Source organism: Tamandua tetradactyla, chromosome 6 (genome assembly GCF_023851605.1).
Source record: "Tamandua tetradactyla isolate mTamTet1 chromosome 6, mTamTet1.pri, whole genome shotgun sequence".
NCBI lineage: Eukaryota > Metazoa > Chordata > Mammalia > Pilosa > Myrmecophagidae > Tamandua > Tamandua tetradactyla.
The window spans coordinates 32,767,336-32,782,124 of NC_135332.1; the positions used below are offsets into that span (position 1 = coordinate 32,767,336).

The window sequence follows — 14,789 nt, forward strand, 5'->3', positions numbered from 1 at the left end:
ATTGAATGGTGAGGCCAAACAGACGAAATTATGTATTACATAAAGCCACTGAGATTGGGGGGTTGGCTGTTATGGCAGCTAGCTTTAATTACCCTCATTAATATACCTTTCTCCCACTAGAGTCTCTGACCAGATACCGTGTAATCTATACTTACTGATAATGCCCCATATGTGTGCCTTATGCCCCGAGCCTTGAAATGGAGAGATTCAGGGGGGAAAATATGTGTTAGTGTGTGGGGAAGATACCACCTCTATTTTGGGATTCTACTCTTAGAGAAAAATGAAAATGACATTTATCCAGTCCCGAGTCTATGACCAATGCTATGCTCATCATTTTCAAGCACGGTGTGTTAGTTAGATTCAGTTGTCAACTTGGCCGGGTGAGCATACCTAGTCTTGTTGCTGTGGACATAAGCCAAGGGTACGAGAACCTCATCTGTTGCTAATTACATCTGCAGTCAGCTAGGAGGCGTGTTTGCTGCAATGAGTGACCTTTGACTTAATTGGCTGGTGCTTAAATGAGAGAACACAATGTGGCACAGCCTAAGCATCTCGGCATTCCTCATCTCAGCACTTGCAGCTCAGCCCAGGCCTTTGGAGATGCAGAACGAAGTCACCCAGGGGAAAGTTGTTGGAACCCAGGGGCCTGGAGAGAAGTCCAGCAGAGACCATCTTGTGCCTTCCACGTAAGAAAGAACCTCAGTGGAAAGTTAGCTGCCTTTCCTCTGAAGAACCAACAAAATAAATCCCCTTTTATTAAAAGCCAATCCATCTCTGGTGTGTTGCATTCCAGCAGCTAGCAGACTAGAACACACGGTAACTCAACCTTTTCAGGAATCACAAGAGTTAGGTATTAGTTATTATTTATTATGCCTGTTTTTTTTTTTTGCATTAAAGGACGCTGTCGCTAAAAGAAGTTGAGCAACTTTCCTATCATTGCACAGCTAGGGAGCTATGAAACTACTAATTTCGAGATGGTGCCTGAAGGGACTAAGTTAACGTAATGAAGGGCATTATCTGTTCATCCAGAGTAAATGAGCTGTTGGAATCCAGAAAACTTTGTCAGGCATTGCTTAGAACATGTGTGTGAATGTCTATGTTTTCAGTAAAAAAAAAAGGAAAAGAAGATGGTACTCTCCTCTTTTAGGTGAAAAAAGGTGAGCCTTGTAAAGAGGTGAAGTTTCGTGCTGAAGTTATCTGGCGTGTGAGTCAAAGAGCTGGGATTTGAACCCGTAATCAAAGCCTAATTCTTTTTCTTCTGACGAGAAGTTCCTTTAAGCTTCCCTTTTAACTGAAGCTCCCTTAAAAGGTGGTGAGCCGCTAGTCGGAACTTTTAGAATTGTTCATATTCGGTTTTCTAAATAAGCCACTGTGTAGCCACATTTTCACATTAGGGGATCCCAGCATGGGGCTAGGCTGGCACCTCTGGTAACGGGAATCAGGCACTAAAACATTTTTAAATTTGGCAAACATCTCCACCCAAACCAAGCTCTTTCCTTCACACTGCCTCTGCTAATATTTTCATCATTAACATCAATTCATGAACTTGGTTATTTTTTTCAAAAGTCACCAGTGTAATGGTGTGTGGGGCCCAGCCAGCTAGGTAGGTCTGTCCTCACTCTCAAACATAGGATTAAAGCGTGGGGGTATCTCCAGGGTACTATTAGCTAGTTCTTGAGGTTTCTGGTGCCTAGAGTCACCAAATTTTGTTCTTTCCAACTAAATTCTGCTTTCCTGCTATCCTTTCCTCAGGCTCTTCTGACGTTTTTCAGGAGTCTGGGTTGTGTCCCATTACAGTGAGAACGAAGCTGTTCTGAGTTATTCCAGTTGGGCCATTTCTAATGCTTTCTCCCTGTCGGTGCCCGGTTTCCTCTTGAAAAGATTTATTGCCCATTTTTCATCCTCTGCTTCACTTGGGTGTTTGACAAATCCTTGGTTATTTCCACATTTTGGCCACTGCACGAAGGAGTAGGATTCTCTCTGATACAGGACTTCTCACTATAATTGGTTTGGGTTTTTATCATGCAAACTTCTTCCCCTCTGGATAATTCTGTAGCGAGAGTCCAGAAGATGGTCTCCATTGTGTGACAGCTTTAATTCAGTGAAAACAAAATGATTGTTCTGAGCTCCAATGATTCTTCCCTGTCCATCTCCGATTGGGAAACAAAATTGCTAACAGCATGGCTGTGTTGTCCATTCCTTGGCCATACTGCTCTCAAGCAGGGAGCTCTAGGACAAGTTGCTAGTGGGAGGAATAAGCTTACTTTGTCTAAGGGATGCTAAAAAGCTGGGGTGAAGGTGTTGCTGGGGCTCTGCAGAAGCCGTCTCTCCACTCACATAGAAGCCCTGGTGTGCAGAGGGATTTTGAGCAATCAGGGACAGAAAAAGTAGTCTAGTAGCTATAAGGTTGAACAATCAGAGAATTTGGTTTGAATCCTGGCTCTGCAACTTACTAAGAGTAGAATACTGGACAGGCTGCTTAAATGCTCTGAGACTCAGTTTGGCTCACTGTACTTGGGGACAGTAATTACCTTTTATCACATAAAGCTGTTGGAGGGTTAGATGAGACAATGCTGCTATTTTCTTGACACAGTGTTTAGCGCATGGAAAGTATTCAGTGACTAGCAGACATTGCGACACACCGCCTTCTTCCACCAGGTGATGCAACGGAGCTGGGCTACACAATACCACGGCACCCGAGCCAGACGGATGATTATGTAACAGATGCTTCCTTAGATTTCTCTCCGTGCTTACCCTCACCCGTCTTGAGTTTTCATTACTTATTTAAATTCATCTCTGCTGTGTGTTTCTCACCTACATGTTTTCTGAGAGGCCCTAGACAGTGTGGTGAAGGAATGACAGCTCTGGCTGCACACCCTCTCCCCTGATGCTTGCTAGTTGAGTGATATTGGGCATGGGCTGTGACCTCCCCATACCACTGATTTCTCTTCTATAGAATGGAGAGCACATTCCTGCTTTACAGGAGGAGTGTGATGATTAAATGACTCGATAGCTCTAAAGCTTGGTGAAATTAGCTATCCCTCTTCTCTCCTTCCCATGCTTCCTTCCTGAACCGTCCGTTTTAACCTCCGTATGTGTTGAACCAATAGGCTCTCTCATCTTTGTGTTGGAGCAGCTGGTTGCTAAAGTTTCTTCCGGGGCAAGGTGCCTGAGCTACAAGGGGTCTCCTTTAACAGGAGTCTTGGGTCCCTGGAAGACCAGAATCTCTGAAGCAGTAAGATGACATCCACCAGTTTTGAAGGTGTGAGGCTGTGATTTATTCTTGCCCAATCAGCATATGAAGCTGCCTTGTTCCTCTCATTAATAGAACCCCTGGGATCTATGTCCTAAGCAGATTCCCACATTCCACAATGCCTACCTTCTCACTGCTCAGTGCTGCTGGATGGTTCTTAAATTCTTTTCTCCTTCTCTTCTTACTCATGCTCAGGTCTTAACAACGGCTTTCTATTGTCTATTACAGTAAGACAACTACTCTATAACCCCACGAACCAGGTATTGCTCTCTCCATCTACTTTCTGTGCATTTGCTTGCAAAAGTGTGTGGGAGCTGCCTCTATTTTTTTATGGATTAGGAATTTTAGACACAGCAGCATAAAATGATCGCCAAATGTCACCAATGACTGATTCACAGAGCTCAGAGTTGAACACTCTACTCAAACCCGGGAGCGATCTTCTGGTTTGCAGACTTCTACCCCCTCTGGCCTCCTGCTGCCAAACCTAGCTGATTTCTCCTTAGTTCATCTCTATCTGATCTTTACTAAGCCCATGACTCCTCATCTTGCCTAGAGTGCCTGCCAGGCTCTTTCTAGCTTCAGATCTTAGCCCAAGCTGTTCTACTTGCCTCAAACACCATCCAGCCCCCCCACCTAGTCCAATCTTGCTGCCTGGTAGGCCTCATTCAACTCCTCCTTCCTTCACTAAAGCTCCCCACCGAACATTTCAATCAAGACCTTGTTCTTCATTTCTGAACCGCCTATCATTCTTAAAGTTGTCCTCAGGGCCTGAGCTAGCATGGATGGTGTCTTTGTGTGAATTATAAGGAGGCATTCCTTCCTTCCTGGATGATGAATTGCAAAAAGGTGTCTCTAGTCACTGTGGGGCACCTGTGTACCATGTGCAGATCATGCAACCACCTTCCACAGGTTTGTCTGACAGTTTCAGAGATAGTTTTATGAGAGTAAAGCATCCTTTCTTTTTTTTCCAATGGAGGGTGTGCTGGTTTGAAAGGAAGTATGCCCCCTAAGAAAAGCCATGTTTTAATATAAATCCCATTTCTTAAAGGTAGAATGATCCCTATTCAATACTGTATATTTGAAACTGTAATGAGATCATCTCCCTGGTTGATGTGATTTAGTTAAGAATGGTTGTTAAACTGGATTAGGGGATGACATGTCTCCACCCATTTGAGTGGGTTTTGATCAGTTTCTGAAGTCCTATAAAAGAGGAAACAGTTTGGAGAATGAGAGATTCAGAGAGATTCAGAGAGAGCAGAGAATGCTGCAGCACCACGAAGCGGAGAGTCCATTGGAGATGAAGAAGGAAAACACCTCCCGGGGAGCTTCATGAAACCAGAAGCCAGGAGAGAAAGCTAGCAAATGACACCGTATTCGCCATGTGCCCTTCCAGCCGAGACAGAAGCCCTGACTGTGTTTGCCATGTGCCATCTCACTTGAGAGAGAGACCCTGAACTTCATCGGCCTTCTTGAACCAAGGTATCTTTCCCTGGATGCCTTTGATTGGACATTTCTATAGACTTGTTTTAATTGGGACATTTTCTCGGCCTTAGAACTGTAAACTAGCAACTCATTAAATTCCCCTTGTTAAAAGCCATTCCATTTCTGGTATATTGCATTCCAGCAGTTAGCAAACTAGAACAGAGGGTGTGTACGCAGTTCCCCACTACCATAAGTTATGCAGTCGAGTTTACCAAAGGATTAGAAGGGCAGTGTCTGGGAATACAAACCCTGGTCTCCCACCTGGCAGACGAGAATTCTACCACTGAGCTACCCTTGCACCACCCAGGGTAAAGCATTCTTAAGTCACACAGACTGCAAGAGTTTAATGTTCATTCATTTCCTCCAACTAGACTTTTAGCTTCTTGGAGTCAGGAAACTTGATTTATCCTTCAGTTTTCCCCATTATGCCTGCACAGAGCCGGTTATGCAGTTGGTGCTTAAGTCCTCAGTGACCAGCTAATGAAATGACTTACAGCAAGTGTTGTACCAGCTGCATTGGCTCTGAAGGGACCTCAGAACTCCTGCAGTCAGGACACCAGTCCTGTTCTCAAAGCACCCAGTCTAAATGGGGATGTGCATCCCTGATATGTTTTGGGATGCACTTCCCGTTGAAAACAGATATTTTAGAGATGAAACTTGAGCTATATCTTGAGAAACACCTTTTTTTTCTTACATGGGCAGACACCAGAAATAGAACCTGGGTCTCTGGCATGGCAGACAAGAACTCTGCCACTGACCCACCGTGGCCTGCCCAAGAAACACTTTTGGGAGTCAAGAACTGTGGGTTAAAAGGAAAGACTGCCTAGGGAATTGAAGGAGGGAGAAGTTAATTCCAAATAGGGACCCCTGGGATAGATAGGGCACCCTAAATCTGGAAGTGAAGCATCTGATCCCATTGTTTAGTGACTGGGCAAGACAGCCACTTGCTCTGTGTCCTCAGGGCTTCTCTGGACCACCAGGGCCCAATGACAGGTTGGCTGCAGTTTGATCTGTAACCCCTACCTGAAGTTAACTATTCATTCTCCAGTCTTGGAATTCTCCCGGAGTCTGATCCTGGGTAAAGAGGCTGACTTGGGTGGGAGGGCTGAGTGTCATCGTCAATGCCATCTCATTGGGTTGATGGGTCAGAATCCAGCATCCCAGGCCCCTGAAAGAATTGTCCTCTTCCTTCGTCAACTCTTCATTTTTCCATTCAGACCTATTTTGAACTGTTTGGCAAATATTTTGGTAAAGAACAGTGGGCCTTTGCCTTGGCTGAATTAGATACACCTGAGGACTTTCAGCGCACCAATGCCCCAGGCGATGCCAATGGGCAGCCAAAGTTGAGAATGGTTCTCAACGCTGATGACAGAAAAGAATCAGAGAGACTTTCAAAATATATTGTTGGCCTAGGCTTATAGGCAGAGGCTCAGATTTAATTGGCCTGGATTGAGAACCATTGGTAGAGCTCCTGTACATTGGATCAACCATGGAGAGTGTAACTATTCCAGTATCTGTTAAGAAAATGTTCACCTGAGGCTTCTGTAGTGTCAGCCTTGGCTGTGATTTTCTGACTCTGACACTCTTCAGCTGTGTGATTTTGGGCGAGAAGTTTTTTTTTCTCTCTGATTGTTAGTTTTAATCAATAAAATAAAGCCAAAATACTTGGCAAAGAACAGTTACGAGGATCAAATGGAAGACAGAATGTATATAAAATATATGTAAAAGAACTCATACTGTGCCCAACACACAAAGAATACAATAATTTTGAATTAAATTGAAAAGAATAAAATATTATCCTCCCCTTGATAGGGACATTTTATATGTCAACAACACTTGAGTGCCTACTGTTTGCAAAGCATTGTCATATCATTTCTTTCTCTTTTTATTTCTGTGCGTAGGAGGGAGAAATTCAAAGAAGAAGAGATAATCTCAGCCCTTCAGGGAACTTCAAATAGGTAAGTACAGATGGAAAAACAAGCTCTAATATAAAGCCAAATGAAGAAAATGTTAATGAGAGATACAACTAATAGGCAGTGTAAGCTCAGAGCAAGGAAAAAATAATTTTCCCTGGGGGGATCAGGGAAACCTGTATGGGAGTTGAGCTGGGTCTCTTTAAGTTGTGTAGTACTTAGACAGATGAGGAAGACTCAGAAAGAGTATTCCACATGGAGGGATAACATGAACCAAGGCCAGGAGGCTGGAAAATATGAGCAACTGTTGGACATCAGCAAAGAATCTGGGCTGGCTGAGCCCTGTAGTTTTTAAAGTTTAGAGGACATGCTTAGGATGGCATAGCTATAAGTGGCAAAGCCAGACCCGGCCCTCCTAAGCCAGTGGTTCTCAAAACGTGGCTCTGACCATCAGCATCATTTGGGAACTAGATAGCAAAGCAAATTCTTAGGTTTGGCTTTTGCTTTTGTTTCACTAAGGAATTTGAATCTTTAACTTGAACACAACTGGAAAAAAAACTAGAAGTTTGGGTCCTGGGAGATGTGTTCCAGTTAGTGGTTTTGGGTCATTGATCCCAGTGATGGAATAGGAATGGGTCAGAAATTTCTGCGTTGGGACATGACACTCAGGCCTTTGCTCACCATCCTGAAAGTGGTCAAGGCCTCAGATATCCGATGATAAGCAGCTCAGGAAATTTCCCTGGGTCCTGATCTCATCTCTATTCCAGGTCTGGCACTAGTTTATTTACCTTTGTATTATGTCTAGAATCTGCTTCTCAACCAAATCAATTTGGATTTGGAGTGGTGCACCTTTGGATTGTCTGCTTAGCTTTGTGCTTTGGTGTCTCCCCTGGAAAGCGTTTCAGATTACTCACCATGCACCCCAAGTCCAGCCGAAACCTCTTACAACCTCTGCTCAGGGTGGACTCAAGTTCCCTTTCCCTGAGAGCAGCATTTGGACATTTTTGCTCTCACTTACTTGAGACACAAGGCAAGCTTGTTGGATGCATATTGCATCCAACCTAGGGTTTTCAAAATTTATCTATAGCCTAGACTCATAGTCAGACTCTGATTTAATTGGCCAGGTCAGAGATGATGGGGCCTTGGTTTAGAGCTTGTCATAGGGTCTGCAAGGTCTCAGGGAGGGAGCTTTGCATCATGAAGTCAGAACCTATTTTAATTATGGACCTATCTTATCTTTCCAAACTTGTTCTCCTAACTTACAGCTTGCTTAATTTATCACTAATGGTCTGAGGTTTTGGAAACTTTGTAATCTGAGTAATTAGGAATAATGACCTACGATAGCTTATGGAAGGCTGTGCCAGGCCATTATTTCAAATTCTAATGCTTCTTTTGTTTTTTTTAAAAAAGAAGGGAGATTTGTTCTTCAAACTCCAGGCCTGTTAATTGATGATTTGGAAAAGGTGGAAAGGGAGGACTGGGCAATGCCTAGCACTATCTGAAGTTAGTCTGCACAGGGGCTGGGATGCTATTCAGAGAAGGGAGGTGTGTTCAATGACTCTGGTATGGACCTGCTTTTCAGGTGAGCCCTCCTCTGAGAAGGTTCCTCAGAGAGTAGTGGTTCCCAGTCTTTCCTGCACATTGGAACTGTCTGCAAATCTTTAGAAAACATTGAGGTCTGCCTGTCACCCCCACATTCTGACTTTAATTGATATGGGATTCTACCTGGACATTGGGATTTTTAAAACTTCCCAGGAGATTCTAATGTGTAGCAGAGTTTGGGGACCACTAGAGTAAAAGGCAGTAGAGGTGAACATTTGTGAGGGGTTCTCACAATTGATGTATTTCAAAATCATCTGGAGAGCTCCTTAAAACACAGATTGTTGGGCTCCACCCCCAAGCATCAGTAGGTCTGAGGTGGGACCAGGACATTTGCATTTCTATCCAGTTCCTAAAGGATGCTGATAGGGCCAAACTTTGAGAATCACAGGCCTAGGAGAGCTGGGTTTGGCTTTGCCACTTATGAACCACATCATCCTGAGCATATCCCCTAATCTTTAAGAACTCCAATTTCTTCATTTATAGAGTAGGGACAGCAGGGGTGGTTATCTCATGGTCGTTATGCGGATGAAATGAGATGATTTTTGTAAACTGCTGAGTGTAGGATCTGGCCTCTGGGAAATGGGCCACACATGGTGTTTTTATGAATAGTTTCTTCGGCCTGGGTTTTGGCTGATCCTTCCTTACATCCAGTTGTGCTAGTTGGTGAATAATGTTAATGTGAGTTTCTACTCCTGGAGGCCCTGCCTTCAGAATTCCCAGATCAGGAAAATGTGAGATGTTCCTTATAAACTGCCAGTGCCCTGGGTCCAACAGGATAAGCCCCACCCCACTTCTGGGGGTGTTGGTCTATGTTAATTGATGATCGTCAGTCAGATACTTCTGCCTTACAAGGTGGGAATGGGCTACGATTGAGGATTGCTCTCCTGCCCAAACTCCATGTTCTTCTCACACTCCCTGGTGCTACATTCCAGACACATTTAGTGCAGTGAATTGTGGTTACCCTGTCACCATGGAAACCAAATTGCTAGTGAGGGAGTTGAGTACAGGGCCCTAATGGCCTTGGAAAGCAAAAATGTGTCCCTGAGTAGGGCTGTGGTTCTCCATGCTCTGTCTTTCCTTTTTCTCATCCAACCTGCCCAGAGCTCTCTTGTGTGCATATTTATCTTCTTCCCCCATGAGAGAACTGAGGCTCAGGGCTTATATCCTGGCACACCGGTAACTGCCTCCAGGATGGGGGAATGTCCATGAGGCTCTAGGGGACAAAGCTGGAAGGGCATTGCTGCCCACGGCCTTCTTGAACATCTGATAACTTTCCTTTCTTATCCCTGGAAGTCTTCATCAGGCCAAATCCCAGGGCTCTTGGGTATTTTTAAAAGTTCTTTGTTTGGAGTAGTACTAATCTCACTAATTTTTGCTGTTCCAGTGTGATTTGAGGGCAAAGCCCTCATTTACCATTTTATAGTTGGGGAAAGACAGTCAGTGGGGAGAAGAAACATCTAGGCCTGGTCCAGAAGGTGGAAGGCAGGGCCGGGTCACTCCATTCTGAGTTGCGTTTGGCCAAGGTAAGATTCTGCCCAGGCCCAGGGATTCCAGGGGTGAAAGCCCAGGTTTTTGTCTTCCTTGGATGAAGAACCGAACGAGAGAAAGAATTCAGGAATGACAGAGTGAAAGGGCTGTAGGAGGTCATCTCGTCCAAATCATTTATAGATAAGGAGGGGGTATGAATTGCTGAAAGTCACAGTGGGAACTGGTAGCAGAATAGGGTCTAGAGACCCAGTGCCCGGACTTCCCTCACCTGTGCTTCTTCCTCTGCTACACACCCTTAGGCATTTACTTAGGTGCTGTCTACCAGGTATCTATTGCCCTTGCTTGATATTCCATTGATTTCCCTGTTGTGCTTGATGCTAACCCTTCCCACAGAGCAGCAACAATCCAGATAAACCTCTGATCTGTAGGCCACGCATGTGCTCTACTGGGTCCCTGTAAGAACAATCAGTATAGGCATTGTGCTAGATGCTTTATGTATATTTAGCATTTAAACCTCATAACTCACGGAGGCTGTCCTTAGCATCCCCATTGTACAGATCAGAGAGGTAGAGCAACTTGTCTGGGGTCTCACTGCAGGCAGTGGCAGAGTGAGGATTTAAATCCACAGGCTGGAGAGGGGCTTTAAATCCAGGCCTGGTTGAGTCTACTGTCCATAGTTTCCATCTTTATCCTGTGTCACTGCCTGTCGTTGCTGGCTAAGAGAGGTGCTGACCTAGAGTGGAAGCAGCAAGCCAAACCGTGGAGGAATTCCTAAGAAAGATAGGCATCAGCCCACCCTAAACCTTTGCAGACCGATTTGGCTTCGTGGAAAAATAAGATTGCTCAGAGTTAGACTCAGATGTCATCAGGGCTAAGGCCGTCATATAAGTAATATTGGTGCATAAAAATGAAAAAAAAAAGTCCAGTTATGTGTATTCTTTCAAATGTGAAGTGAGTTGGTGTTTGATTTTTCATTGTCAATATACCTGCCATTTGGCCAAAGTTTTAGGTATGCTTGTGAAGTGTTCCCATTTGCATTAACTTTGCATGCCTGTGCTTTCCTTCTTTCTTGAGATGGTGACAGAAAGGAGGGACAAAGTTATTTTTAATTTGGTCACTGAACAGCATCCAAGTTTTCCCATCCAGCAGCTAAGCCTATATGTTTTCTCAACAGGGTATTAATTACCTGGCTCTCAGAACGGCCAGACTGGCTGTTTTGGTGACTCCAGCTGCCCTGCCAACCTTAATGCAATTGCTCGAGGACCCAGCTGGATGCAGAGGCTGCAGCAGGGAGCTTCCTCCTTCTCAATAAACTCAGACATGAGTACTGGGTAACTTGTTAAACACATTTATTGATTTCTTGACAGTAACCAAACACAGTGAGTGACCATTATAAACAAGAAAAGAAAGGCATTCGTTTGTACTTTGTGAGATCTGGCTGCACCTGGAGAGAAAAGACACCCCTTTCCCAGGAATTTACAAGGCAAAGTGCATTCCTTCAAGGGAGCATCACAGGGGGGTGGGAATGGCAGTTTTGAAATGCAAGAAATCTGTCGCCCGCTATCTCAGGCTGAAGCTCACCTCGTATGAATGATCGAGCCATGGAGTGGAATTAAAGTTATACTTGCTTAGCAAATGCATTCCTGATTGCCACAAACTTAGCAAAAACTGGCTGCAAGTGAACAAAACATGTAGATGAAGGAACAAGTGAAACCCAAGAATGCAGTTGCATGGAGCCAGGGCTTAGCCTGTAAAGAAGGAGAACAGACCAAAGCCAGAAAAATGAAATTAACTTGTTAAACACATTTATTGAGCTCTTAACAATAACCAAACACAATGTATGATTTTTGGAAAACAAGAAACAGCAAATGGATCAATTCTGATCTTGGCAAATCCTACTACAGATATGTGACAAAGAGGGAAATAGTTCCATTTCTTTATAGTCTGCAGTGATATATATATACATTGTGTATCTCTTCAATGTCTGTCCTTTTTTTTTTTAATTGAGTAAACAGAAGAACCATAATCTAGAAATAAGTGTCCTTGGCCAACCTTGTCCAGGCTCACCTGTCACCAGCACCCTCAGAAGGATCCTAGGACACTATCTGCAATTATTTGATGCAAAGAACAAAGTCCACTTGAGCTGTTGGAGCTGTGTTTTCATCTCTCTCTCTCTTTTGGAAGAATTTTGTATGTACAAAGGCTGAAAAGTCTCATTGGGTAGGTTTATTAGTTCAGGAAAATGGTATAAAACTGTAATCAGGTTAACTGAAGTTAGTTTCTTCTATGACCACTTATGAATGAGCTTTTCACTTTTGAAACTTGACTGCCCTTCATGGAGGTTGTGTGTGTATATGTATGTTTGCATGTGTATATGTGTATGAATGAAGGCGTGTGTGTGTGTGTGTGTTCGTATGTGTGGGAGATCTGTTGCTCTGCTGTGGTTTTTGCAGACACTTTTATGAAGAAGGGGCCAATCCAAAGGGTGACTTAGGCTTGGGGGAAGGAAGGAGAGAGAAGTAAGAAGGGGAACATTTTAGGTTATGTCAATTCACAGTTGTAGCATTTCACTGAGGTGGGATTCTTCTTGGTTTATTTCCCTACTTGAGGAGCCATTCATTTACTGGAAAGAGAGAAAAAGAAACAAGTTACACTACATAAAACAAGGCATAAGTGAATTAATTTGCACACAGTTTTGGGAGCTTACTCCAAAAAGGAAGAAAGTATATTTTAAATATCTACTTACTTATAATGTATCCCAACTGCCCTGATCCACCTCTCCTTGAACCTCTAGATCTATGTCATTCAATATGGTAGCCACTAGCCACATTTGGTTACCACAAACTTTAATTAATTAAAATTTAAAAAGAATTAGTAGCACAATTGTAGTATCCACATTCCAAATGCTCATATCATAGCCAGATATGTCTAGAAGCTACTGTTTTGGATAATTCAATTACAGAAATTTCTAATAACACAGAAAAATCAAGAGGATATTCTAGGCCGGTTGGGGGGGGGTGCCAAACTATAGACTTTGGGCCAAATGTAGCCTGCTACCTGTTTTTGTCAATAAAGTTTTATTGGAACATAGCCACACCCATCATTTACATATCGCATAGGGCTGCTTTCACAATACAATGTCAGAGAGCTAAGGATTGTATGGCCCAGCACATCTAAAATATCCGGACCTTTACAGAAAAAGGTTGCCATCCTCTGCTTTGGACTGTGAGCGCTGTATGGATAAGAGTCATATCTATATTCCTCACCACTGTATTGCGATCACCTAGCTAAGCGCTTGGCACATAGTAGGTGTACAACAAGTCTGCGTTGAATAAAGAGAAGGATCAATGAGTGAGCTGAGTATTTATTTGTCTGGTAGATTTGTCAGGAAGGGAGCAGGAAATCTCCCTACTCTGAGACTGTCTGGGAGAGAAAAAATGAAAGAAAGGAAAGTGGGGAAAGTAGGAGAGACACAGTGGGGGGACTGAGGAGACACGATGGTGGCTGTTTCTACAAGCTGCCTGGCAATAACCACACTCCCCTAATTTAGGCAGCATGTTACTGCTCCAAAGGCCTTCCCCAGCTGGGCCCTCATTTGCAACTCAAACAAGCTTCTGAAGTAGATAGGGTAGGGACTGTCCTGAAGAAGTCAGTGTAGGGGGGGTCAGTGATCTGGCTGGGTCTGCATGGCTCATTCATGACAGAACCAGATCCGGAACGCTGGTGTCCTGATTCCTAGCCCAGGGCCTCTCCATGACTCTGTCCTGCTTCTGTTTTCCTTTCCATGTTGAGGATTTCCATAATGATCCACAGATATTCAGTCAATGCAGGGGAAGGAAAGAGAGAGGGCTGGGCATGGGCCAGAGGGTTACAGGAGGTAGGAGTCATCGTAAATGTTCCTTCAGTAAGAATAATAATCACCTCTATGGACATTACCAGTGTTCAAAGATACATTCACACACAAAGCCTTATTGTATCCCAATGGCCTGGCACCCTGAGTATTTGTTCACCTTCTGGGGGCCAAGAGAGTCCCCTCTCACATATAACTAAAAGCTCTAAATGCTTCTAGCTATACTGTTCCAACAGATGACCTTAGGAAAATAAGCTTCTCTGGGCTCGATTGTGAAATGGGGGTAAATATGAACAGTCTTGCCTGACCCAGAGGGGTTTTAAGGTATGATATATCTCCCATTCCTATAATAGGAGATAATGGCAGGCCTTTAAGATCAGAGCTAAGCAGAAAGGCTTAGCTGGGGGCTGGGTTCCTGCTCTCTGAACCACTGTACCCACCTCTATACTGAAGCTTCTGGGCTCGGTTATTTGGACAGTCCTTCCCCTGTAAACTGAAGTTGATGTTGGTGCGGATGCAGCGGTTGTTGAGTGGCTGGACAGGCCTGAAGTTGTCACTCATGCTCAGAAAGATCTGAGATGGCTGGTTCTGGCTAAGTAAGCGTAAGGAATGCATCTGAGGAGAGAGAAATAGCTGTGAGATGCCTAATATCATCTTAAGTGCACCAGGAAAGAAGTGAGGCCATAATTGACCATTGGCTAGTCTATTGTGATGATACCAACTGACCAGGAAAGGGCACTTGACCCCCCTGTAAGCCCCCTGTTCCATGAATTCAGCTGTACTCCCTTTGTGGAATGAGCCCTGCCTCTAGCTCACCAGCTCACACATATCACTGGACTAGTCGTTTACTCTTTCTCATCCTCAAATACATCATGTGTCAAAGGAGGAAATCCAGCTATGTGTTCTCCAAGGTGCCTTCATTCTCTGACATCCCGTGGCTCATTAATTCTACGACTCCCACCTGGGTCTCATCTAGACCATAATGATTGGTATAGGGGTCAGAGCTAAACTAAGTTGGAACAATCTGGTTCCTTTTCTGTGAATATCAGGGCCAGGAGGTTTGACTGTTATGTTTGCAGCCATGTCTGCACAAGACTCTGAAGCAAAGGAAAACAGTCTCCAGCAGGAGACAAGAACAAGGCAAACGTGCAGTAAGAGAGAGACAGAGTGTGCAATGGGCCCTTAGCAGAGCTGGAACCAG

General features: G+C 44.1%; 1 protein-coding gene across 2 annotated transcripts in view; it reads right to left on the minus strand.

Moving 5' to 3' along the window:
- Positions 1-11,076: 11,076 nt before the first annotated feature.
- CA10 (carbonic anhydrase 10) overlaps positions 11,077-14,789 on the minus strand; it is a 498,625-nt gene continuing 494,912 nt past the window's right edge. For both annotated transcript variants that reach the window (XM_077163066.1, XM_077163067.1), the window contains 2 exons: positions 14,029-14,203; positions 11,077-12,361 (listed from right to left, as the gene is read on the minus strand). In XM_077163066.1, the coding sequence (XP_077019181.1) occupies positions 12,339-12,361; positions 14,029-14,203 (198 nt within the window). In that variant the 3' untranslated portion in view covers positions 11,077-12,338. The remainder of the gene's footprint in view (positions 12,362-14,028; positions 14,204-14,789) is intronic.